The sequence below is a fragment of the Notamacropus eugenii genome, chromosome 1 (assembly GCF_028372415.1).
Source record: "Notamacropus eugenii isolate mMacEug1 chromosome 1, mMacEug1.pri_v2, whole genome shotgun sequence".
In the NCBI taxonomy this organism is placed as follows: domain Eukaryota; kingdom Metazoa; phylum Chordata; class Mammalia; order Diprotodontia; family Macropodidae; genus Notamacropus; species Notamacropus eugenii.
Genome location: NC_092872.1, coordinates 715,562,642 through 715,586,441, shown reverse-complemented (window position 1 = coordinate 715,586,441; position 23,800 = coordinate 715,562,642). Strand labels below are relative to the sequence as shown.

At 44.3% G+C, this 23,800-nt stretch overlaps 1 protein-coding gene across 11 annotated transcripts in view; it reads left to right on the top strand.

The window, feature by feature from the left end:
- Positions 1-23,800, top strand: part of NDRG4 (NDRG family member 4) — a 123,728-nt gene that overhangs the window by 50,338 nt on the left and 49,590 nt on the right. The window contains exon 1 of one of the 11 annotated variants that reach the window (XM_072636651.1): positions 17,320-17,444. The exons of 8 other annotated variants lie outside the window; for them this stretch is intronic. In XM_072636651.1, coding sequence (XP_072492752.1) covers positions 17,357-17,444 — 88 coding nt within the window. In that variant the 5' untranslated portion in view covers positions 17,320-17,356. Of the gene's footprint in view, positions 1-17,319; positions 17,445-23,800 lie in introns of those variants that run through there. 2 more of the 11 variants (XM_072636639.1, XM_072636638.1) reach the window with 2 other exon arrangements.

The following is a 23,800-nucleotide window of genomic DNA, read 5'->3' as shown; positions in this document are numbered from 1 at the left end:
GGCACAGACACACACACACACACACACACACACACGCAATTCCAAAATAAGAGAAGCTCAAGCAATCCTGTCTTTTTTGGAACAAAAGGAGTTTGCTAGGAGGACCTTCCTTCCTCCCTCCCCTAACCAATCTCCCCACCACTTGTTTCTCCAATCTCACATCCTTCCTTTCTCATTGAAAGAAGGAAGGTTAGTGAGCAATTTTCTGGTTTTTGATGACTTTCCAAGGCAGAAGGACTGGGAAGGGGGGCCCTGGGACTTTCCAAAGATGAGCAAGGCAGTGTTCTTGGTCATCGATGGAGAAGGACATTCTCCCTGGCTACTAATGCTCTGGTTGTCAATTTCAGGCTATTCCATTTTCAAGAATTAATACTTTGGAGCCTAAACACAAGCGTTGTAGGCATTGACCTGTAGCAGCTGGAGGGCGAATGATCCTCTGCTTATTTTTAAAATCACGGTACTGGGAGTCAGAGCTCCTGTGGCCCGATTCTAGCTTGAGGATCCAAAAAGTATAGCTAGGTCCTGAATAGTGTGAATAATAAATCCCCTGAAGTGTTGACATTATTAGAATTTACACTGCATATTTCCACGGGGCTGGAACGAATTACCATATTTTATACAATTGTAACTTCAAATAGTACAAAACTGAATACATTTGACAACTGCAGGGGATTCATTATTCCAGTAATGGGGACCTAGCTGTATTTCTTTCTTTCCTCATTAATAGGGTAGCGGTGGTAAGAAATGTCTCTAAAGTTCTTTGTGTGCTTCTGGTAAGTATCTTTATGAGATATAAAGCCTAACGGAAACCTTTTATCTCTCTGGAGTGGGAAAAGACAAACACTGAGAGAGACATTTTCAAGCACAAAACATTTCACTAAGTGCTGCAGGTACCTGGACAAAAGCAAACATAGTCCTTGTCCTCAAGGCATTCTAATGGATTGTGTGGGGTAGTGTAGAGAAGGAATGTTGATTTTTGGAGTATGAGGACCTGAATTTGAATCCTGACTTGGTCACCAAATATCTGGGGGATGCCGGACAACTCACTTAATTTCTCTTGGCCTCTACTTCTATAAAATGAGGAAGTGAGATTAGAAGGCTTCTGAGGCCGCTTTTGACATTAAATCTAGATCCTGTGGTCTTAGTGGCGTGGCAGAAAGGACACTGGGCCAGAAATCAGGGAGCCTTGGTTTCAGTTTCAGTTCTGGATGACCCTGGACAAGTTATTTTAATATCTCACCTCTGCCTCTTAGCACTTTTGTACCCTTGGTGACCTTTCTGGGCCTGAGTTTCCTGATTTGTAAAGTGGGGGGTGGGGTGTCTAGCTAGGTTCTAAGGTCCTTCCCAACTCTAATCCTATAAACTCAGGCTCAGTTTCCTCATCTGTAAAATGGGAGATAGTAATGTCTATTTCCCTGGGCTGATGGACACAAAGGACTTTGTCAACCTTTCAAATACTACATATCTGTGCTCTGCCTTATTATATACCTTAGGAGCTAATTGGATTTTATCTGACTTTTTATCATATTTGTCATATTTACTGAGGAATATAACTTAACCCTCAGTTAGTTAGGGATATGCTATGTTACTGTATATACCACATAAACTGAAAAGAGTACTGATGCCTTGGGCACCTATCAGCTTAAGACTTAGAATGAGAGCCTGGGCATGAGAACCTGGGCACTCTCCCTCTCCTTCTCTTCAACCACCACACCCACTCCCCTTCTATGAGCATCTCTCTGTCTCATCCCCTCTCCCTCCTCTCTATCTTTCTTTCCCTCTTTCTCTGTTTCTCTCTCTTTCTGTCTCTGTATCTCTCTCTCCCCTCCACCTTCCTCTCCCTCCCCATTTCGTCTTCTGTCCTCTCTCTCCCTCTGCGTATCTCTGTCTCTCTCCTCTCTCCCTCTCTCTCCTTCCTTCCTCTCTCTTCCCCTTTCCCTCTTTCTGTCTCTCCCCTTCTCCTTCCTCTGTCTTTATCTTTCTTCTCCCACTTTTTGTCTCTCCTTCCCCCCTTCCTTTCTCCTTCTCTTTCCCCTGTCTCCATACCCCTCTTTTCTCTCCCTGTTTCCTCCTTCTCTTCCCTCCTCTCTCTCTCTCCCTATTCCTCTCTCTCAAATCCCTCCTCTCTCTCTCTCTTCCCTCTTTTCTCTCCCTCCCCTGGCACTCTTTCTCTCTCTGTGTCCATTTTCTAATAGCTCTGAACAGTCTCTGATTCTTTGTCCTCAACACTTTTCTTTCCTCCAACTTCTCACATTGTTGTCCAGAGTTCAGTCAGCTCTACCACTAACTCTTTCCCAGGCTGGTAGTTGGGTACAATGGGCACGTGCCCTACATAGGTTATTTTTGATAAAGTCAACTAGGAGGTGAAATGGATAGAGTGCTGGGCAAGTCAGGGAGTCCTGAGTTCAAATGTGGCCTTAGCCATGTGTTAGCTGTGTGACCTTGGGCAAGTACTTCACCTCTGCCTCCATTTCCTTGTTTGTAAAATGGGTTATAAGAATAGCATGTCCCCCCCCCCAGGGCTGTTTTGAGGACAAAATGAGTTAACATTTGTAAAGTGCTTTAAGGAAACAATGAACATGAACTTGGAGAGACTTCAGGAGATAGTGGAGGACAGAAGGGCCTGGTGTGGCATGCTCTGGTCCCTGGGGTCATGAAGAGTTGAACATGAATGGACAACACCAAGATAAGCTGGCTTTTCTGCATGCCCGGTCTGTAGCAGGCAAGTGACCCAAAGTTCAGGTACAGTTTCTTTTTTCTTCATCCCTTTGTCCTTAGGGTTGGAAGGGATCTAAGTGATCATCTCATCCAGCGTCCTCATCTTATAATTGAGGAAACTGAGCCCCAATCAGAAAAGTGATTTGTGCTTGGCTTCTGCCTCAATAAACAGCCAAGCTGAGATTCAAACCCAGGCCCTCTGACCCCAAACCCAATGCTCTTTCCTTTGGATTTTCCTTGGAGTATGGAAATACTCCAATGTGGAGCATAGTTCCTACAGTGAGGTGAGAGACTGAGTCCATGTTAATAGGACTATCATGTTTATTTCTGTGTCATGTTGAAGGATTCCAGGGCACTTTCTCAATACTGACTCTTGGAGCTAAGACAGTACAACTATTATCATTCCTGTTTTGCAAATGAGGAAACTGAGGCTCAGAGAGGTGAGTGAAATAATTCATCTGTGGCTACAGGGCTCATAAGCATCAGAACCAGCATTTAAAGCTAGCCAGTCTTGCCACAATCCCGACACTTTTCCCAGTATACCAGAGTGTCACACCCTGGGCCTTGGACACCTGATGTGTGGTACCAGAGGCAAGTGGTACCAGAGAGCTTGGGTTGTTTTGGCCGGATCAGGGAAGGTCTTTGAGGCACAGTGTTGTAGTGGGAAACCTGTTAGATTTAGAATCAGTACCTGGGTTCGAATCTTAGCTTTCCTATTTACTACCTGTGTGACCTTGGAGAAGTCACTTAACCTCTTCATTCTACAAATTGAAGGCATTGAACTGAATGGCCTCTTAGGTCACTTGCAACTCTAAACCTCTGATCTTAGAAGAGCATTTCCTTCTAGAGCCAAGAAAGCTCCTCAAAGATCATTAGCTTTTAAATAAGGGAGTAAATTTTCTGCCTCAGGGTCCTTCTATTTTAGCTTCCACCCAGCTTCCCACAGAAGGCTGGTCAAATTCTGTATTCAGAAACAGAAGTACTAGTAGAGCCTCGTGTCACCCAATTAGGTATCATCAAGGAATTCCACTGCATATCACCCTTTGTTCCTGTCTCTCTATGATCTTGTACTCTGTGACCCTATTTGCCTTCCTCTCTTGCACTATCCCATCTCCAGCTTACTCTGGAGACTGGCATGTTGGAGACAGATCTGTTTATGATAAGGTAAAGTTCTGAAAGATAGCTGTAGATTGCTTAAGAGTAAGATTACCCCCTCCCATCCTTCTACTGCCCTCTCCTCACCCCCAAGACACCTGCTCAGTTGTGAATGTCCCTGCCTGGCTAACCAATAGAAACTCTGAGTCTAGTGTAGCATTGTGGCCGGTAGAAAGGGCACAGCTGCTCTTTAGGTTCTTTGGGTCTTTGATACTCGGGTGAACTTTTGAGCATAAGTTAATGCTTATAGTTAAAGTTAATAACTTCTCCTCTTGGGCTCTAATAATCTTTTCAGAGTTTGGAAACCAAGGCTAGCCTGGGAGTTACAATGACGTTCTGAGGAGCTATCATCCTTGATGACGGGAGGAAACCAATGAGACATTGCTTCTAGCCCTGGAGGGTTAAAGAGTTGGGTAGGACTTCAGAGGCCAATAGGCAGTATGGGGCCAGGAAAGGATGACAGGCAAATTCTCTCTACTTGGGCACTACCTTTTCAAAATGTTTTGGGATCAGAAAAAACTCAAAAATGGCAGATTTGGGTTCCATAATGGTCCCTTAGAGCAGGTAGGTGATACAGAGCATGGGCACTAGAGTCAGGAAGACCTGAGTACAAATCCAGGCTCAGATATTTACTAGCTGTGAAACCCTGGGCAAGTCACTTTATCCCTGTTTGCTTCAGTTTCCTCATCTCTCAAATGAGCTGGAAAAGGAATGGCAAACCACTCCAGTGTCTTTGCCAAGAAAACCCCAAATGGGGTCACGGAGAGTTGGACAGGACTGAAACAACTGAACAACCATGACCCCCTGGGAACTTATGGATAGATAGTTGGAAATACTTTTAAATGAGTTTGACATGTCATAATAAACCTGCTTTCCCAGGGTTTGTTTGGAACACAGACTCCATTTTAACTTCTGTGATTCCTCCCCTGGACACAGAGTGCTGAGCCCTGGGCAGCCTCACAAACAGCATCCAAACCATATTTGGTTGGGACCTGGGATGTTTGGGACGGTGCTATTTTGAAACGCTAGGTTAAGGGGGGAAAAATGTGTCTCTCTGTGTGTTTTTTATTAATGCAATCAAATTTTTTCTAGGCAGTAAAAGTTGGAGAGAGCACTGGATTTGGGGTCAGGGGACCTGGATTTGAATCCCAGTTTAATTACTTAAGTATGTGTATGACCTTGGGCAAATCTTTTAATTTCTCTGGGACTTGGTTTCTTTTATCAGTGAAGGGAGAGAATTGGACCAGATGTTCTCTAAGTTTCTGTCCATCTCCAAATCATTTGAGTTTTGTACTAAGGATTCCAAAGCCAAGATATAAAAATAATGGCATTTTGCCGAAAATAGAATTTTTTAAAAAACCTGGAAAAAACTACCCTCCTCTCCTCTTATATTTGCCTCTTCTCTTGATTTCCGTATTTCTATCAATAGCCTGAGCATGGTACAAGTAGACATCAAAGTTCCAGATCGTGAAGCCACCCTCAGTTCTGTCCTGGCCATCCCACTCCACACTCAGTCAGTCACTAGGTCCTGTCAATTCTATCTCTATAATATCTACCGTACCTTTCTTCTCCTCTCCTCCCATGTGGCTGCCACCTCGGGTAGCCCTACATCACCTGGACTGTTGCCTCTTAACCGATCTCTCTGTCCCCAGCCTTCCCTGGCCAACCCATCCTTCCTCCAGTTGTCCAAATCATCTTCCTGGTGTGCCTGGTCTCAGCACTCCCCTGCTCTAACATCTTCAGTGACTCCCTGTCGTCTATAGGATAAAATCAGTTCTCCTTAGCTTGGTGTCTAAGATCATCCTCGGTCTTCCTGCTTGCCTCTACACACTTTACATTCCACCCACCCTGGACTGTGCACTGCTCCCTGTGCTCAGAATAGAAAGCCGCCTCCTGCCACTGCTCACTGCACACCATCCCCCGTGCAAAAAAAAATTATATATACACACACATACATATATACACACATATATGATATGTGTATGTATATACACATATATGATGTGTATGTGTGTTTGTGTATATACATGCGTGTATATGTATTTACATATATACACATACATATATGATGTGTATATGTGTGTATATACACACACATATATCCATATAATATACATATAGTATTTTATACATGAAGGCATCTATATACATGCATATGTACATACACACAGACACACATATTACATGTATACTCACATACTTACATACATACTCCCACTCCCTCCTCCTCCTCATCTTTTAGAAAATTTCTGTTTCTATAAGATATTTCCTCCTCCATGAAGCCACCTCTGATTCTTCACTTGGGTGCGAGAGCATGCACACGTGTACACACACACACACACACACACACACACACACACACACCCCTATCTGAAATCATTCACACACCCTATTCAAATGTCTTTGATAGCTTCATGTCCGGATCTCTCCTTTGTTCCTGTCTGGCATTTGTATTATGGAGATCTGGAGGTGAATCAGGAGATGGAGTATTAAGGTTGCAGTCAGGAAAACCTGAGTTGGAATCCTCACTCAGACACTTAACCCTGTTTGCCTCAGTTTCCTCATCTGTAAAATGAGCTGAAGAAGGTCACTGCTTCAGTCCCCACAGAGGCTACTATTTCCCTCCTGGGTTTGTCATCTCCAAGCACATCTTGTGCCCATGAGTGAGTGGGGTCTGAGTGTGTTTCCCAGCATCCTCCAGGGCACAGACCAGATGTTTTCAGCCTTTTGGTGCCTTCTGTCTCGTGCCCGATACAAAACCTCTGCCTAATAAATATTTGTTGAATTGATGAGTCAGTGAATAAATGACAAGATTGAAACGACTGAAGAACAACAACATTGGAGCCGTTCCTGACAATCCCCCGGAGCTGTCCAGCGGGGCTATCAATGGGGTCACGGGACTTAGAGCTAGAAGAGACCAGGAGCAGCTGACAGCTAGAACGTACATAAGTACTTTGTAAATGTTACAATAATGATGATGGATAATAACTGGAATTAGTATTTGTATAGCATGTTACCTCATTTGAATCTTCCTCACACCGCAGCAGGCGGATGCTGCCATTCTGTCCCCATTTTACAGTTGAGGAAACTGAGGCTGAGAGGTTAAGATAGACGCCCAGGGTCACATAGCTAGGAAGGATCTGAGGCAGAATTTAAATTCAGGTCTTCCTTCCTCCAGCTGTGATGTGGTTGCCCCATAAAAAAAAGGATGGGGACCAGAAGTGTGACTTTACTGGTATCAGGAAGTGCTCCTTCCACAGATGCAGGTCACCACCCTCCCAGCAAGGTGTGGTCCTGAAGAGGTACCAGGAACACTCCGAGGCTAAGTCACTTGTCCTGGGTTGTACAGCTAGCATGGATGAGAAGTAAGACTTGAATCCAGTTCTTCCTGCCGAGAAGGGCAGCTCTCTATCCACTATGCTACACTGCTTTTCAGTTAAGTGACTTTCCTAAGGTCACACAGACAGCAAGTGGCAAAGTCAGGATTTGAAGTCAGATCCCGATTCCAAACTCCTTGCTCTTTTCACTATGCCGTGTTTGTTTTCTCTGAGACCTTTTGGTTGTTCAGTCATGTCCATGTCTGATTCTTCTTGGCAGAGATACTAGAGTGGTTTGCTATTTCCTTCTCTAGCTCATTTGATAGATGAAAAAACTGAGGCCAACAGATAAAGTGACTTGCCCAGGGTCACACAGCTAGTAAGTGTCTGAGACCAGATTTGAACTTGGGTCTTCCTGACTCGAGGATTGCTCTCCCTAGCTGCCCTCAAAGATACCAGCCACGTGAATCCATCAGTCAATGCATAAACACATTAAGCACCTACTATGTGCCGGACATGGAGCTAGGCATTGAGGTTACAAAGACAAAAATGAGACAGTGCCTGCCTTCTATCATGTATTTACTTGAATATATTGAAATATATATTTATTTAATATATAATTAACATATTATATCAGTATATAGTATAACATATAATAATTAAATATGTATTTAGATATATATATAGTTACTTGAATATATCTAAAGTATTAATCACCACCATAGATGAGTCTATATTAAAAACGCAAATGAGCACTTTTGAAAATGTAGCCCCAGTAAAGGTTAATTGCATGTGTGCAAACAAAGCTGCATTTTGTTGAGTGAGGTTTGGGGAGTTTTTGTTTGGGGTTTTCTTTGGACTCCACAGGAAGACGAGGGGAGGGGTCTCGGGCCAGGCTGACGTCGGCTACAAAATGGGGAGTCTGAGGAATGTGGGGTAGCCCATGAAGTAGCGGTTTAGACAAGAGGAAGGTCCAGGGTTCGAAGCCCCGGTTCTGCAGCTCATGAGATGGTTTCTATCTGCGTGTCCTTGGACATGCCGCTTCATCCGTCCTTGACTTTTGGGGAGAGGTGGTGAAGGAGGCATGCCACGGCCAAGCCGAGCCAAGCCAAGCTAAACCAAGCCAAGCACGTAGGTTTTCCTTCTCTAAAGTGATTAGAGGCCCTGGCTATAAATAGATGGGGAGAGCATCTGGAAAGTGTTGAGTGGAACTGTTCACTTTGCCAGCTAAAAAAACGGGAGCTGCCCAATCTGAAATTTGTTTTTAAAAAATACCAACATTTCAACCCCTGCCAGCCATTCCAGACTACCACTGGGCTCTTGAATGACTTCTTGGGTTATTTGGGCCAAGAGTATCAGGGAAGGACCTAAGAGACCATCTAGTCCAGGGGTGGGGAGCCTGCGGCCTCTAGGCCACATGTGGCCCTCTAGGTCTTCAAGTGCAGTCCTTTCACTGAATCCAAACTTCACAGAATAAACCCCCTTCATAAAAGAATTTGTTCTGCAAAACCTGGATTCAGGCAAAAGTTGGCACCCAAGGACCTAGAAGGCCACATGTAGCCTCAAGACCACAGATTCCCCTCCCCTAATCTAGTCCAACACCCCCATTTTACAGAAGAGGAACCCCAGAGAAGGAAATGGTGTTGTGGTTCCTGGGGTCTTGTAGCTAAACCAGGGGCAGAGCCTGGACTTTCCTGATTCCCACACCCAATGTGGTTTCTCAGAGGTGTTAAAGCCGGGGAGATGAATTATAATCGTGCCACGGGGCTGTGTGCCTGGAAGTCCAGGAGGGGGCATGAACTTTGTGATAAGTAAGCTTAAATATATAGAAGGACATTCAAGCAAGAAGGTGGTCAGCCTTTATTGAAGGTCTTATGGTGCAAGAGATTAAAAAAAAGTAGAAGATATGGTCCATGACTTTGAGAAACATCTCTAGTCATAGGCCACTGGACACGGGATTTAGAGCCTGAAAGGTCCTTGGCTTTTGCATAGTCTTTTGGACATGAGAACCAGTGGATGGTGAACAAAGCAATATCCTAGAAGGTGACTTTGATCCGCGCCCTTGGTCATTTCCAAAAGATGAACATAACCGTGCCATGCCCTCCCCCTATCATGGCCCACCTGTGAGGTTGTCATCTAGTCAGTGAGCATTTATTAAGCACCTTCGGTGTGCCAGGGGCTGGGCTATGAGCTAGAAATACAAAGAAAGGTAAATACACAAAACAAGACAAGGACAGAACAGGTTTGATGTTTTAAGAGATAGTGTCCGGCTGACAGTGGAAACGTCCTGAAAAGTGATCAACATAAAAATAGAGGCCTCTTTTGCAAGAGCTTTTAAACAGTGGAATGTGGTAGATTATGTGCTGTTATTATCATTGTAGCAATGACCGCTCAGTTTTAAATACTAGTTACATTTTATCCTTTTTTTGAGGTTTTTTTATCCAAATATATTCATAGAGATACATTATTTTGGGGGAGGGGGGAACTTAGCAACTTAGAAAAAAGTGTCTAGGTGTAGATAAAGCCGAGATGAGAGGATGCCTGGGCAAGGCTGGCCTGAAGAATTGTGAGACATCAAGATTTTTTAATTTCCAGAAGGAAGTACCATACAGTTTGGCTGACTCCAAGAACATCCAGTTGGTCAATAAGCACTTATTAAGGGCTTACTGTTTACCAGACACAGTGCTAAGCCCTAGAGCTACAAAGAAAATGACATTCCCATGGGGGAGATACCATGCAAAGTGCTACATACAGACAAAACACAGTGCGATGGAGCCCAGAACTTGGGGTCAGGAAGACCCAAGTTCTAATCCTGCCTCAGGGGTTTACTAGCTGTGTGACCCTAGGCAAGTCACTCACCCTCTCTGTGCCTCAGTTTCCTCATCTGTAAAATGGCCATAATAACCGCCACACAGCGTTGCTGTGAAGATCGAATGAGGTAATATCCATAAAAAGCACTTTGCACACCTTAAAGTGCTTTATATTATTATTGTTCCTGATTAGTATTATTATGTACAGTATAAATGAAAGGCAATCACCAAGGAAGCCACTAGCAGTGGAGAAGATCAGGAAAGACCTGTCAAAGGTGAGATTTGAACTGAGCCTTGAAGGAAGCCAGGAGGCTGAGGTGAGGAAGGGGACGGGGAGGAGGCTGACTGAAAAAGACAGCTTCTGAATTTGAATTTTCTTCCAGTCAAGTCTGAGACTTGGGATTATAGAGTATATGGGAAAGGACTGGCTTTGGAGCCAGGAGATCTGGGTTCATTCCTCAGCTCCAACATTCACCGGCTTTCTGACCAGTGGCCCATGACTCAGTTTCCTCATCTGTAAAATGAAAATCATTCTTGCACCCCCTACCTCAGAGTGTCATTTTGAGGAAAATGCTTCGAGTGCCTTAGAAATGTGAGGCATTGTCATTGAGGGGAAGGAGAGGCTAGGCACGTGCATCTTGGTGGATACATGACCCTGTACTCCAGGAGAGCAAATACACTGACCTGACATTCTGGAGATGTGGCCTATCTCTTGTCCCCACAGGGCTGCTGTGTAACTGAGGTTATTTCCTCATTTCTCTGTTCTGTCTAGAAAATGGAAACCTCCAGACTCTCCCCATTCCTTAGGGATTAGGATCTCTTAACTATATTCACATTGCTGACAGATTAAATACCCTCAAATGTCATTCCCCCCCCTACCCCATTCAAGAGCCATTGATCCCTCCTTGGCCTGGCATTCTCAGCTCTTCTCACTCTGGCATCAGTCCAGCCTTCAGACTTTTTCTCCCACTCCACCTGTATACACCAATCTGCTTCCAACCTAGCCAGACTCCTGGTTACCCTGAAGACCTTCTTTTCATGTTTGTACTTCCTCACCTTTGCTCAAGCTGTTCCCCCTGCCTGCTATGCCTTCCCCTGTCAAGTCTCTACCTACCTAATCCCTCAAGGTCCGATCATCTCTGTGACACTTTCCTTGACCACCTGAGCTCACCATGCTCTTGTGAGAACCCTGATAACCCTTAGGGTCTGTACTCATTTATCATATACGATTTACATTCCCATCTGCTTCTAGAAAGAAACTGAGGCAGACACTTTGTTCTTTAATCATACAAAGCAGTGTATGAAATTATCTTTCTCTATAGCTTTATTTTCTCTTGGTCAACTATAAAACTTTGCTGTTTGGTGTTTAGAGACCTTCACAACCTGCCCATTCCCACCTTCCCAGTCTTTTCATATTTTACACCATTCTACTCACTCCACAACCCAGGCTCCTCAGTTCCCCACACATGAGACTCCATCTCTACCCTCCTTACCTTTGCACTGGCTATCCCCCGTGCCTGGCATACCCTCCCTCCTTACCTCAGCCTCTTGGCTTCCTTGGCTCCCTTCAAGACTCAGCCCACATCCTGACTTCTACAGGAGGACTTTCCCAGTATCCTTACTGCCATCTTCCTTCCCCCTGCCTACCCGACATGTCACCAGTTCCCTTCCTCTGGAATTACCTTCCATTGGCACCAGGGGCTGGCTATCTGGTGACACTTTTGGACCCCTTCTTAGAACCATGTTTTTAAATAATTGAAGAAGATGCTAAGTTTCAGTTTAAAAGTTATAAAGCTACAAACATCATTTTTTCTCCATTTAATCAATCACCATTTATTAAGTACCTCCTGTGTGCCAAGCACTAGAGATACAAAAAGAGACAAAAGACAGCCCCTGCCTGGAGGAGCTCCCAATTTCATTAATGTTCACAGACCCTTTGAAGTCTCTCTTTGGAACCAACATTTTTGTGTTGTTCAGACATATCCAACTCTCTGTGACCCCATTTGGGGTTTTCTTGGTGAAGATGCTGAGTGGTTTGCCATTTCCTTCTCCATCTCATTTTACAGATGAGGAAACTGAGGCAGCCAGAGTTAAGTGACTTGCCCATGGTCACATAGCTAGTAAGTGCTTGAGGCCAGCTTTGAACTCAGGTCTTCCTGACTCCATCCGCTGTGCCACCCTGTATATATGGGATGTGCATGGTTATTTGTATCTTATCTTCCTCATTAGAATGTGAGCTTCTTAATCTTTTTATTTTCAGACCTGATAGCACAATATCTGGTACATAGAAATAGTTCAATAAATCTTTGTTGACCAATGTTGTCACCCTCCTGCTCAATAAACTCCAGTGGTTCCCTATTACCTCCAGGATCAAACATAAAGTCCTCTACTTCACATGCAAACCCTTTTTACAACATGTCCCTTCCTGCCTTCCTAGTCTTCTAATGCTTTACTAAATTCCAGTTACTCTCCAGTCCAGCTACACTGCTGTATTTGCTGTTACTTGCACATGATGATTCATCTCCCATCTCCATTCTTTTGGAATAACTCTGCCGCATGCCTGGACCACCTTCCTTCTTATCTCTACCTCTAGGTTTCCATGATTTCTTTCAAGACTGCTCAAATGCCATTTCATCATTTGAAGGGAAGGCATTCCTTTCCCCAGCCCCAGCCCTACCCCACCAGCCCCTTGAACCTTCACCTTGTGGCAGGTGAAAGATGAAATGACTGAGGAAAGAAACAAAGGTTCAATCTTCCAAGCATATCAATTTATTAAGCAATGAATGCTAATTAATTGCCCAGCAAACTGGGACCAGGCCCCTTCCTAAGCTTAGGTTTCAATACCCCAAACAGGAAGAGACAAACTTTCATACATTAAAAACAATCAAATGCGACCAGTTAGTTAAAAGGAAACAACAGAGCATTAAGTAATCTGATTTCTAGTTGGAGGAAAGAGTAGGCACTTCCTAGTTGGAGGGTGGGGGAGTGGGGCAGAGCAAACAGGTACAATTCCCTGAAATCAGAAAAAGAGGTGTGAGGTGTCCTACTCTCCCCAAGGGTGTGTATACAATAAAGGAACACGGAAACGATAACTGATTGATCAGTTTTCAGATAATACATATGGATTGCTTGAAATGTACAATTGTAAGAAAACTCCTTGCATCAGTCTTTGGTACATCAATCTCTTTCTGATCAGCATAACCAATGTCCTTAATTAGGGGTCTCCAAGCCATAGGTAGAGGCGGTCCGGATTCTCAAACACATGGGGTTAGGTTCAAACAATGCAATAAGGTTTTCTCCCAGTTTCCACAGTTGAATAGTTTTCTCACAGTAGAGAATTTGGATCAGACCCATAACGGAATAGAAAGGGAACTGAGTTAGCTTCAGAACTGAGTCATAAGATGGAGTCAGTGTGGTTCACTCAATTTCTGCAGCTAACCACTTGCTGTCCTGATGCGCCTCGGTTCCCTCATCCTGCTCAGTATGGATCTTGTATCTTCCTATTTTTGACATTAGAATGTAAGATCCTTGAGAGCAGAGACTGGGTTGGAGTTTTTTCCTTTCTTTATAGCCCCAGTGCATCTTAATAAATGCTTGGTGATTGACTGAGTTCCCAGAGATCATGGTTTGCCCATTATTATGGGTTGCTCATATAATGGCTTGCCTGTTATGTTTAACGTAACAACGGTGGTGATAATAGCTAGTGTTTCTAAAGCTGTGGTCTACAAAGCTGTATGTTACCTTATTTGATTCTCATGACAACCCTGTGAGGTAGGTACTCTTATTATCCCTATATCACAGATGAGGAAAGCAAAGTCGAAAGAGGAGATGTGATCCCATTTGGAATTCTCTTGGTGAAGAAATTGAGTGATTTGCCATTTCCTTCTCCAGCTCATTTTACAGATGAGGAAACTGAGGCAGTCAGGGTTAAATGTCTTGCCCAGGGTCACACAACTAGTCTGAGGAAGGATTTGAACTCCCATCTTCTTGATTCCCAGATCTAGTGCTCTCTATCCACTGTGCTGCTTAGCTTTATCAGTGACAAATAAAGAATTAAATATTCTGATTATTACATTTGCAGATGACACAGAACTGGGAGGGATTCAAAGAGATGTTGTCAGATTGGAATATTGGGCTGATTCTAAGAAGACGAAACGTAATAGGAACGAATGTAAAGACTCACACGTGGGCTCACAAAAGTTAACTTCATAGAAGATGAAGGGGGCATGGCTAGACCACTAGTTGACTGTTGGGAGTTTTATCGGGTTGAAAATTCAATAGGAGTCAAGGGTATGATTATGGTAGGCAAGACAGCTCAAAGAGACTCAGGTTTCACTAAAAGAAATAGAGGGTCTGGGACTAGAGAGATGACAGTGCCATTGTACTATGCCCTACTCAGGTCCCATCTAGAGAATCACTACAGCTTGGGTGCCTCCATTTCCTCATCTGTAAAATGAGCTGGAGAAGGAAATGGCAAACCACTCCAGTATCTTTGCCAAGAAAACACCAAATGAGTCATGGAGCATTGGATACAACTGAACAACAAGAAAAGCAGAGGTTCTTAACATGGGGCCATGGAGAGATTTCAGAAGGTCTATGAACATTAATGACATTGTGAGCTCCTTGACGGCAGGGACTGTTTGACTACCATGTATAAGGAAGAATATTGCTAATTTGGAGGGGGCCCAGGAGAGAGCAGCCTTATGACGGGAGGTCTGCAGCCCATGTCATACAAAGGTGTGTTGAGAGAATTGGGAAATGTTTAGCCTGGAAAGTATATAAATGGCTATGAAATGGAAAGGGGATTGTTAGACTGTCTCAGGTCCCACGGGGCATATCCAGGAACAATGGGAGGGATTGCAAAGAGGCAAATTTGGGCTGGCTATTGGGAAAAACTGCTGACCATCCAACCTGAACATCCCAAAGAATGAGAGAGAGAGAGAGAGAGAGAGAGAGAGAGAGAGAGATTGTGTATAATAAACCCAAAGCTCTGGTTTGGGGGCAGAGGTTACAACAATACGTATCTGAGAGTTCAGGCTTTCAAGGGGGAAGTGTGTTTGAATTCTGCAAGGCATAAAGATTTTGTACTCTGAGACTCCAGCAAGGCAAAATGACATCATTATTTCTTTCCTAAGCATTCATTTTAGTAAGGCAAAAGCACTGTGCTTCCATCTATCATCCCTCTCTGTCTCCCAGGTGGAATCCCCAGAAGTCCTAAGAGGAGAATGTGGATGCATATAGCCAGATGAGAAACTGTCTAGAAGGGAAGTGGGAGGATGTATTTTTAGAGTGCACTATTTTATACCTAAGGATGCTGAGGGGCCCTCCCCAGAGGGTACCTCACAGCAGCCTGGGCGTCTGTAGCATCCTGAGAGGGAGCAGAAATGAGCCAGTGATATATCCCTGCCCTTATTTGCAGGGCATGAAAGGAGTAGAGCATGCTGGGAGGATGCCACTTAAAAAGTATCCTGGGAGGCATCCAGACACTGTAGGGAGAACAATTCCCTCCTTCAGATTGAGAGGGATGGATGTGGTGTCCCCAGGAATGGGTACAGGCACAAGGTAGATAGCCATCCTTTCAAAGGGGATGGATTATTATTAACCCACCCGCCAGGAAGCCCTGAAATACATCACTTTGTAGGACCACAATGGAGCCAGTGAGTGGGGCAGACCTATGCTGAAATCCTTTTGTAGAACCTAGAGCTCATTACTCTTCCTGACTGTCTCTTCTCCCTCTGGACTCCAGAGTCTCTGACTGGTATTATTATGGAAAAATAATATTGGTTTCCTTTTACTGATATATTTTATGCATTTGAAGATCTGATTCTGAGAAGGGGTCCCTATGCATCCCCAGATTGCCAAAGGGGTCCAGGACACAAAAAAGTCAAGAATCCCTGATCTAGTCCAGTCTTCTAATTTTATAGATGAGGAAACTGAGACTGAGGGAGATGAAATTTGAAATTTGAACCCAAATTCATTCATCTCCTGAGCTAACGTTCTTTCCACTGTACTTTTCCTCATCTCTAAAATAGTGACTTGAAATTAAGTAACATTTGATGTCCTCTTCAAGAGTTAACATTCTAGGAAATGCTGAAGAGATTCATGCCTATTTAGAATCAAGGCAAAGAATGTGAGAGGATGATTCACAAAGAAGCCAAAGGCAGGAGGATGATGGATTTAGAACTGACAAGGAACCTCAGTGGCCAACCTAGTCCATTTGTGTGACCACCGCACGTGCATACACAAACACACATCTTCATTTTACAGATGAGGAAACTGAAATTAAATGACTTACCAAAGGTCATAAGCTAAAGATAGAGGTGAGATGGACAGTGATACATATTTGTATTTGCATACGTATTTGCAAGGCATCAATAAAAATTATTTTTGAAAAGCAAAAAAATACATTTAAAATTGATACATAAAGATATGCATATCTACATAGTTTATGCATACTTATATTTACAGATTTCTATATTATGTTTAAAATATATATTCTAAATACCTATTTATGCATAATATATAAACAATAATTTGTAATATAAAATTATATATACTACATATACTAATGATTTATAATTTTTACACACACCTACATGGAGAGATTGTCTTGCAGTATCCATCCAAAAATTCAGTGTTTTAAAAATATCCTAGGATTTCCAAACCCTCGTTTATTGAAGCAGTATTCCATGCATCAAAATTCAAGTAGAATTAGAGACTTCCTCAGACTTCAATGGGATTTCCCAACTATCTTTTGAACCAAACTTGGCTCTTTCCCTTTCTCCATTTCCTGGTTCTTGAAGGAATCATAGAAGTGTTAGTAGAAAGAGTACTGTGGGTCAGGAATCAAAGGATCTCGTTTTAAATTCTGTTCTTGCTACACTTTCCCATGTGCCCTTGAGAAAGGCCCATGCCCTCTGTGGGCTTCAGTTTCCTTGTCTGTAAAATGAGGCTGTTGGACTAAAGTCACCTTCCTCAGATACCCTTCTAGCTCCAAACCTGACACTCTTCTGTATATCTGAGGAAGTGTTTCCAGAGAATTGGCCTGTTGGCCACATGGCCACCCAAGCTTCAGGGCAGCCCCCTGCCAGAGGGGTTTAAGATCCCTGGGAGTTCTGAGGCTGAAGTCCCTTCAGCCAGGCTAGAGTGAGGATAAGGCAGCCAGACACAGGTGAACTCCAAGGGTGAACAGTCCTGCATCCTCAGATGTGTTACACATAGGCTGAAAAGAGAGAAGCCAGGTCCCCCTTCCTGCTCCCAGACCAGTCACCAGACCTGCCTGTGCTTGGGTCATTTCCATGGAGACAAGAGAACCTTCGCTCAGAGGCTCTCAGTGGTCTTCTCCTGCTTAGGGCCATGGCTTCAGCCTGCTTTGGACGCCTTATTTCCCTGGGCTCTCACCGATCTGAGATGAGTAAGGGCCCCTTCCCTCTCCTGAAAAGAGGTATGACCAGGTCCTGGGCCCACTCGCTTCCCCAACCCCCCAACCAGGGATGTGATAATTAAATGGCAGTTGGTGCCTCTGAGGTCCCATCCACCTCCATATTCTTCTCCCTCTGGTTCCCATCCAGAGACTCAAGGAAAGCTCTCAGCAGTGGGCAGTGTGGCTTCTCTCCCTTCATGCCCATCCATTTCTACCATGGCGATGACCACTTTTGAGCAGGGAAATGATTTAGGGAACCTAGCCTTGTGCTCATGGGTTTTGTGTGATCCTGGGGTAGTCCCATGACCTCTCTGAACCACAGTCTCCTTATCTGCCAAAGGAGGAAAGTCCTTCCTATCCATCTAGCTCATAGGATGTACAGAGCTTGCTTTGTATGTATGTTTGCTCATTGTCTTCCCCATTAGATTGTAAGACCTCGAGGGCAGGGGCTGTCTTTTGCCTCTTTTTGCATCAGGATATCCATCCCAAATATTCAAACAGACTATCTGTGCCCAGCGTGTGATACAGCATGCCGAGCTCACGTTGGTCTGATCAGCCACAGTCGGACGCACTGAAATTTCACTTTACAATGGTGATGTCATTTTGGTCCTCTTCAAAGATGAAGGACAACAACCATCCCCAATGCTTAGCGCATGGTAGGCACTTAATAAATGTCTGTTGAATTAAGTTAAATTGAACAGGATGGTTGTGAGGAGAAAATTCAATTCAGCAAACGTTGGGCACCTACTGTGTGCTGAATGCCATGCTCACTGCAGGCAGGAGGTTGAAAACTCTCATGGAACTTAGATTCTAATGGAGAACAAAAGGAAAATGGTTTGGTAAGCAACAGGTAAATAAACCTGCAATAGACTTGCAGACTAGTAAAAATAATAGCTAGCATTTATATGCATGTCCCTTTAATCAATCAATAAACCAATAGTAAGAGCCTACTGTGTACCAGGCACTATGCTAAGTACAGGGGGATACAAAGAGACAAAAGATGATCCCTGTCCTCAAGGAACTCAGAATCTGATGGACATTTAAGGTTTCCAAGGTTCTTTACATATGTTCACCTCACTTGATTCTCCTCACAATGCTGGGAGGTAGGTACTTCTATTTCTTATCTCTCTTTTACTGATGAGGAAAACAGCAACTCAACTTCTGCCTCCAAGCTCAGCCCTCTATACACACATCATATATCCAGCTGCCTCAGTGCTTCTGCGTGAGACCTGAGGACATAGATACAATGGTTTTAGAGGCAAGAGCTGGAGAAAACCTTTCTCAATAAAGGCATGCCAGCAATCCAGCCCCTGTGGCTGTTTCCCATAGAAGAGAACCTCTGAGTAGTCATTGTGGTTCATAGCCTGTTGAACTGCTGGCCCCTGGTGGTTAGAACCGTTGGTAGTGTGAGAAACCATCCACCACCCTGGTTTGGGTGCCAGCAGTTTCTCCAGACTTCATCATCCATCAAAGTACCTTGGAGCAGAGGTGCCCACATCATCTGGGGGCACTTCAGGAGCATTCCCATCTTCCTTACTAGGAATTTTATGAGAGTACAGACCACTGCTCTGGGCAGTGAGTACTCAGGGAACATGTCCCTCTCCTTTCTCTACCAATTTGGTTCTCAGAGCTAAGTTTCTGGGGAGGCACCGAGACTGTCCAAATGGCTCACGGCTCTTAAACCCACTTCTCCAAAGGACTGTCTTTGTGTGGGATGACCAAGTGCGAGGGGAGGAGAGAGGAGATCAGAGACCTCCCTTCCTCTCACAGTCCCAGATAACTGGGATGTGAAGGAAGTTGATAACTTCATAAAGCATTTCTAGGAGAGCTGGGCATGTGAAGTCTTAACAGGGAGTCCATCCATCAATTGCCAAGCATTTAAAAATGGCGTGCTAGCTGTTTCTCCCTCATGGGCTAGTCACTTGCTAAAAATTATGGCAACTCTAACCCTCAGTTCATGCTTTGAGGCTTTTGTGGCCCTTGGGACTTGGGTTATTTCACTTAATCACTTCGTTATCATTCTGTTCTCCAGATCAGAGTGGAGTTAGTCAACAAGCCTTTGTCTGTTGGTCAGGCTCAGCGCTAAGTGCCAGATACAAAGAAAGGGAAAACAAAAAGACCATCTTTGTCCTCAAAGACCTTACCTTCTATGAAGAGAATACGTCAAACAAGGTCCATACAACGTGAATATTCTGAGTAGATGGGAAGGGAAACCAGGAGAAACTGGGACTTGAGCTGAGACCAGGAATTTAGGGGATCCTAGGCATTGGGGGTAGTCAGTGCGAAGACACAGGGTGGGAGATGGAGGGATGTGGTAAGTTGTCCGTTGTAGAGTCCATAGAGGGTCAGGTAAGCAGAATCTGCCCACATCAACCAGTTTGAGATAGTGAAGAGGAAGCCAAACTGAATGGCATCCAAAGCTACTGTTTTTGGTGTAGATGAGCAGTCATGCATGGTCCAGACAGAAGGAGAGATCAACATTGGACAGAATCCTTGGGACATCTTTATGTTGAGTGTGCCATCATCAGAGGCAGCCTGATGTAGAGAGAGCTGGTCACAAGGTCCAGTAAACCTGGGTTCTTGTCCTGCCCCAGCACATACTGGGTGCATCCTCCTGGACCAGACAATGGCAGTCTCCCATTGCCCCCCATTGACTCTAAGACTACAAAGTTGGGGAATCATTGCCAGTCTGCCCAAGTGGAGGGAGTTTCCACAAAGGAAGTGCTGTCTGCTGATGGAATTGCAGTCTGTGGGTTTCTGCAGTAATTTTCTTCTGAGAAACTCCAAGTCCTTCAATAAACTATCCTGACGTTCACCCTTATAGGGTCCCCATCAGGTGCCCACCTGCTCAACTGAATGGCCAGAGGTTAAGTCGTTTTTCTAAGGGTGAACAATTATCCTAATACATGGGTGCTAGGTAGCACCATAGTGCAGAGTGCCAAGCCTAGAGCTCAAAAGACTCATCTTCCTGAGTTCAAATCCAACCTTAGATACGTACTAGTTGTGTGACGCTGGGCAAGTCACTTTACTCTGTTGACCTCAGTTTGCTCATCTATGAAATGAGCTAGAGAGGGAAATGGCAAACCACTCCAATATCTGTGCCAAGAAAGCTCCAAATGGAGTCATGGAGAATTGGACATGACTGAAATGACTAAACAACAACAGTCCTACATAGTCATCATTTTCTCTACTATAAGGAATCATCAACGTCTTTCACCCGGAGTGCCATCAATGGCCGCTGTGGGTGGGCTTTAGGGTTTGGCAGGCTCAGCAGTGGAAGATGAGAGGAAGGAAGAGGAAAAAGGAATGGAAAATCTCTTCTCTTAGTGGATTCTGGGGAAAGAATTGTGCATACACTATCAGACTTCTTTGCTTTCTTAATTATTTTTCTTTATGAGAAGGGAGAGTCCTCTGGGATATGGGGAGGGGATATGGGGAAATGTCTCTGATATAATAAAAACTGACAAGAGAAAGTGTCAATAAAATTTTAAAACAAAAAAATAATAAAACTTGTTTAATAAAATAATAGAAAGGGAGGAAAGAATTGGAAAAGACAGACACTTAGCTCTCTTATTCTCCCACTAACATTAAATCTATTCTTGGCCGTTACTGCACCTCCTGGTCCCTTGAACCATTCCTCTTCACACAGTCTGTTTCCCCCACACTGGTGTGGTGTTATAGAACAAACCTTCAATTTGTATTGGAGTTGGGGGAAGCCTGGGTTCTAATTCTGGCTCCTCCACTTACCATCTTTGGGACCTGGAGCAAGTCAGCTGACCCCTTTGAACCCTAGTTTTATCTGTAAAATGAGAGGGTTAAACTTGAGGACTTTTAAGGTCCTAGGGATGGGGTTCCTTCAGGTCCCAGCCTTGACCCCATGATTGGGCATCCTGGTGTTGGTTATAGCCTTAAGATCCTGTGTTTCCTGAAATCTTTCTGTTCCTAATCTGAGCTTCTCCATTGCTGGGTTCCCCCCACCATCCCTTCCTCCAGGCCTGGGCATCCTTGTCCTGCCTCTTATTGAGTGTGTTCTCCAAAACTCTGTCCCTGCCCTCTTCTCTCTGTCCCCTCCCTTGACAATCTCTTGTAGGTAGATGACTCCAAGGTGGAGACTTCAAACCCTGACCCTCTTCTGAACCCCAGAACTGACTTCCACTGGCTTCCAGAATGTCATCACATAGATATCCCTCCCAGTACCACACTGAGCCTAAGATCTCCTGAGTTCAAAGTCAGTCTCGGACACTTGGCTTTGTGACGTAACTTCTCTTAGTCTCAGTTTCCTCATCAGTGAAACAGGAAAAATAATAGCTCTTGTCCCACAGGTCGTATTTGTAAAGCCCTTAGCACAGTGCCTGGCACAGAGTAGGTGCTGACTAAGTGCGTGTTTTCCCCCCCAAATCTCTTCCTTTCAGGGGCCCCTCTATTTGCCCCATCTGCCTGACCTGAATCCTCTTTGCCTCCTTCCTCAGATGTCCAATTTTTTTTTTTTATCAATTTTACCTCCCTTTCCCTCTGTTTCTACATTTTCGCCAGTCTAGCTCATTTTAGTGTAGACATCATACAGGTCTTCACACTTCATTCTTCCCTCTCTAATCTGCCCTTCAGGATTGGATAATTGTACCAGTGGCAGTTGACAACTGTTCTGCGCATTGTAGTCTCAGAGAAGTGCCTGGAGACCAAAGATAGAATGACTGACCTGGATGTGTCTTAGGAGGGACTCAAACTCAGGTCTTCTTGACTAAGAGACTAGCTATCTCCCTCCTGAGCCATGACATCCTTGCCTTTCAATCAGCCACTCAAATGACCTTCTTTATTTATAGCCTTGCTGAGCTGGAAGTGGGCTAAGACTTTTGGAACACCCTAGGGAGGGAGCTAATCCTAGCTCTCCAACATTCCAAAATCATCTGTGTCTTCCTATTAGCCATCAAGTAAAAGTCAAACTCCTTTGCCTGGCATTCAGTGCCCTCCATAATCTGACAGCACCCTACTTTTCCTGCCTTCCCTACATATCCCTACCTTTGCCACTCAGCTCAGTAGGTCCCAGTTTGGTTATCTCTAAAATGAGGTTGGACTAGATATCCACTAAGGTCTCTTCAAGTTCTAAGTGTAGGACCACATGGTCATCTCCTTTCCTGATACACCTCCCTCTAAGCAAACTGGACTTCTTCATGTCCCTTGAAGATCCTTTGTCTTTTCTCACTTTTGTGTCTTGGTTCACACTGTGCACTGTGCCTGAAATGCCCTCCTTCCTCTTTATCACCTGTGGAATGGCTGCCTCTGCTTTAGAGTCCTTTTCAAATGCCACTTCCTCCTGTTTTGTAGGAGTGTGTGCTCCACTGCTGGCCGTTCATTTTTCTCCCTCCAAGACCACATAGTCCTTTGTTTTAGAACTCCCTGATTCACTTGTCATGGAGAAGTGTGTATTGTGGCTACATCTCTGTGCTAGTGTCTTGTCTCCTAATGGTCCAGTATGCTCCTTAGTGAGAACAGTGTCTCATCTATCTATTTGTATCAGAAGCAGCCTTAGGTATGATTAATGATGCTTCCCTTTGCACTCATCTGTCCTTGCCTAACCCTTTGCTCACCATAACTAATTGGGGTAATGATGACTTAGTTTGTATTTGGCCTTAGAATACCAGATTGTCTGATCAGGAAGGGACCTCAGAGGTCCAATCTAACTTATCAGACAATAGTGCCAATAAGAGGGTTATCTAACCTTTCATTTATTCATTCAAAGACCTTCCCCACTCCCTGGCCCCCATGAAGAAAAACCCACCTCCTCCTGAAGCAGCACATTGTATTTGAGGGGAGGGGTTGTGTAAGTGTGCACCCCCACCTCAGCTTTTACCCATTGTCCTCAGTCTACCCTAAGGGGCTAAGGAGAACAAGCCTGATTCCTCTTCCACATGCTAACCCTTTCAATATTTGAATAAAGGGACAAGTACTTACCAAGAGCCTGCTATATGCCAGGTACACGCCAGGCACTCAGGATGTAAAGACAGACATGAAAGCCTCTGCCCCCAATGATCTTATATTTGACTTTAAGAGAGCTAGCTTCTCTTCTCCCCACTCTCCACAAGACATTTCTTCTTCTTCTTCTTCTTCTTTTTCTTCTTCTTTTTCTTCTTCTTCTTTCTTCTTTCTTCTTTCTTCTTTCTTCTTCCTAAACTATTCATTTGCCACCTTTCTCTTATTATTTTGTCAACATCCTTCCTAAAATGTGGCTTCCAGAACTGAACTCCATATTCTAAATGCACCTGGTGGCCAACTTGGTCTTTCACAGTGACTACATTAAGGAGAACGCTCTTAGTCATCCTTAGGCAGATCTGCTGCCACCACCCTGAACACCTCCGCCCCCACCATCCCTCAGGCAAACA